General features: G+C 48.3%; 1 protein-coding gene across 6 annotated transcripts in view; it reads right to left on the reverse strand.

Annotated features, from left to right (window-relative positions):
* The window catches only part of LOC119590810 (hormone receptor 4-like), a 115,290-nt gene that overhangs the window by 5,766 nt on the left and 107,036 nt on the right, over window positions 1-2,488 (reverse strand). For 3 of the 6 annotated variants that reach the window (XM_037939542.1, XM_037939546.1, XM_037939544.1), the window contains 4 exons: window positions 2,246-2,413; window positions 840-2,129; window positions 542-690; window positions 292-353 (listed from right to left, as the gene is read on the reverse strand). In XM_037939542.1, the coding sequence (XP_037795470.1) occupies window positions 292-353; window positions 542-690; window positions 840-2,129; window positions 2,246-2,413 (1,669 nt within the window). The remainder of the gene's footprint in view (window positions 1-291; window positions 354-541; window positions 691-839; window positions 2,130-2,245; window positions 2,414-2,488) is intronic. The other 3 variants (XM_037939543.1, XM_037939547.1, XM_037939545.1) reach the window with 1 other exon arrangement.

The raw sequence follows: 2,488 nt of genomic DNA on the forward strand, positions 1-2,488 counted from the left end.
CTGTTCATTGCACAGAACAAGCAAGTCTAAGTTTTTTTTCACTTTCTTTCACCTTTTCAAACGTTTAATCACAGCACTGTCTGTTTGATCCCTTTCAAAGTTCCGGAGATCTTGTCATGTTTGCGATTCATCTTCTTATTTCAAAGCATCTTGATATCTTCAGGTCTATACCATATTAGTAATGAAGAAATGAAACAGACAAGCTACTAGCATAATGTTTGTTAGACTAGAACTTCCTGGGGAAATAATACTGCAAAGGTTAAAAGCTACTTGGAAAATAAATCAACTAACCTTGTATAAGTTATAAACTGCTCCTGAATTACGACCACCTGGCATCCTGTCCTCTCTGACAGCTGTTGGGAGAATTTTCAATTTAGACAAATCATTACGAGTTATGGAGTGCTTTTCACATATCCAGCTGTAATTAATGTTGTATTTAATCATCATTTCCTACAAATTATGTATTTAAATTATTTTTTTTTTATTTGCCTATATGTATCTTCGGAAGGAAACAAAGGATAATTGCTAATTAGATACTTACCAGCAAGGACCATGCCTTGACGTAGGCACTTCTGGAAGCGACAATACTGACAGCGGTTGCGCTGTGCCTTTGTAATTTCACAGTCTCCATCCGCAACACAGGTATACACCCTCTTGTTCTGCACTGTCCGCTTGAAGAAGCCTTTACATCTAGAGAAAAAGAAAAGCAATATTAACTCTTGCCGTCAGCAACCACTATGTCAGCATTGTGCATACTTAAAATCAGATGTTCGTCTCGGGAAATAAAGGATTTTTTCCCCCAAATCCATATTTAAAAATTTACTATCATGCATACTTACCCTTCACAAGTGATGATGCCATAATGGAGGCCAGTTGCACGATCCTCACAGATCATGCAAATCATCGGCTGGTCTTCTTCGTCCTCTTCAACTGGAGCAGGCTGAGCAGGCGCACTGGTGGCACCTTCCACCCCATTGGTACGGGAGCCCCACATCCCAACTGTTGAGAGGTTCATAGCTGCTGGGGAGTCTGGCTGCGTCTGAGGCAGCTGACTTCTGTCTCCTGCCCATAACCGTTCCATGTTGAGAGGAGTGGATGGGTGTCGCTGGGTATCAGCATTACTTGGAGAATGAATGTAGGGTGAATTGTGGAGGAGCTGCAATTCACTGGGAGAGCTCTGTGGTGATCCGAGTCCTCTAACAACCTGGTAACCAGGGGAGGATGGAGCAACTGTGTATGGAGAGCGTGAGACTGGGGTTGGAGCATGAGGAGATCTTGCACTTGGAGTTAAGGGAGAACGGGCAGCGGGTGAGAGTGAGAGCGTACTTGACGGGGAAAGTTGGGGTGGAGATCCTCTTCTATCCTGACCTAATGACAGGAGACCATCTACAGAGGCACGCACTGCATCACTAGTATCAGCACCATAGCCACAGTTAGAGGCAGGACCAAGCACCTCACGGGGTGCTTGAGAGGCTGGAGTCTGTGATTCATTTGGTGCAGTCCAGAACATGGTCTTGACCCCACCTGCTTCTCCCATTATAACTGTCGGGGTGCGGAGGCGAGGGGAATACCCAGCTCTGCTTGAGTCAGCAGGAGCGGCAGCAGCTACTTGAGTGGAGGGCGTAGGTTGTACAATTCCTCCACTAATGAGCTCAGGTCTGACACCATTAATGCGGTTAGCAGCTCCACCCCAGTAGGGAGGGCCGGTGCTCACTGGTGCTCCACAACGCAGCCCAACAGGCGTGCTGGAAACTCCTGGCGCCAGTCCGGCCATTGTGGCGGCCAGGGTGTAAGGTGTGGGAGGCATTCCCCCTAAAGAGGTTAGAGGTGGTCCTAACGATACTAATGGTGGAGGAAGAGGTGTAGATACTGATGTAACTTCCTGTATGTGTTCACTGGTATCAGCTGGAGGTGGTGTGGTGGACATTCGTTCTGGTAAATCCTCTTCACTCCTGTGAACTGTTTCTACGCTCATGTGAGTTCCCGACTGGTGCGGTGTACCCGATGAGGACACCGGCTGTCTGCCACCGCCGTCAAATACATGGGCGTCCTGGGTGTCATCCTCCTGGCCACACTCTGCACTACTTTTAACCTCATTGAACTCGTCTCCTGCACTGTCTGGGGATGATCTGAAAAACAAAGTACATCCATTAGGACAGGAATCGCGGCTATCCTTTTCTAATACTGCATGTGAATCACAACACGGCCCACTCGGGCATCGTTACATGGAGTGTGAGACACCCACCGCTCGTGGATCCGTGGCTGTGGGTGCGGCGAGGACCGAGGCGACCCCGACGGCAGGTAAGATGCTGGCGGCTGGATAGGACTACAGGATGAGGTCTCAGCGCCAGAAGACCCGGAGTCCGGCGAGCAGGACGAGGTCTCGGCCAAGCTCTCCCCGTCGCTGCTGCACCTATCAAGTCAACATTGTTTATTCTCTGCATTTGTCTGCATTTCATTTTTTGATTTATAATTGCATCCCAAACAA

Source organism: Penaeus monodon, chromosome 27 (assembly GCF_015228065.2).
Source record: "Penaeus monodon isolate SGIC_2016 chromosome 27, NSTDA_Pmon_1, whole genome shotgun sequence".
NCBI classification, from domain to species: Eukaryota; Metazoa; Arthropoda; class Malacostraca; order Decapoda; family Penaeidae; genus Penaeus; species Penaeus monodon.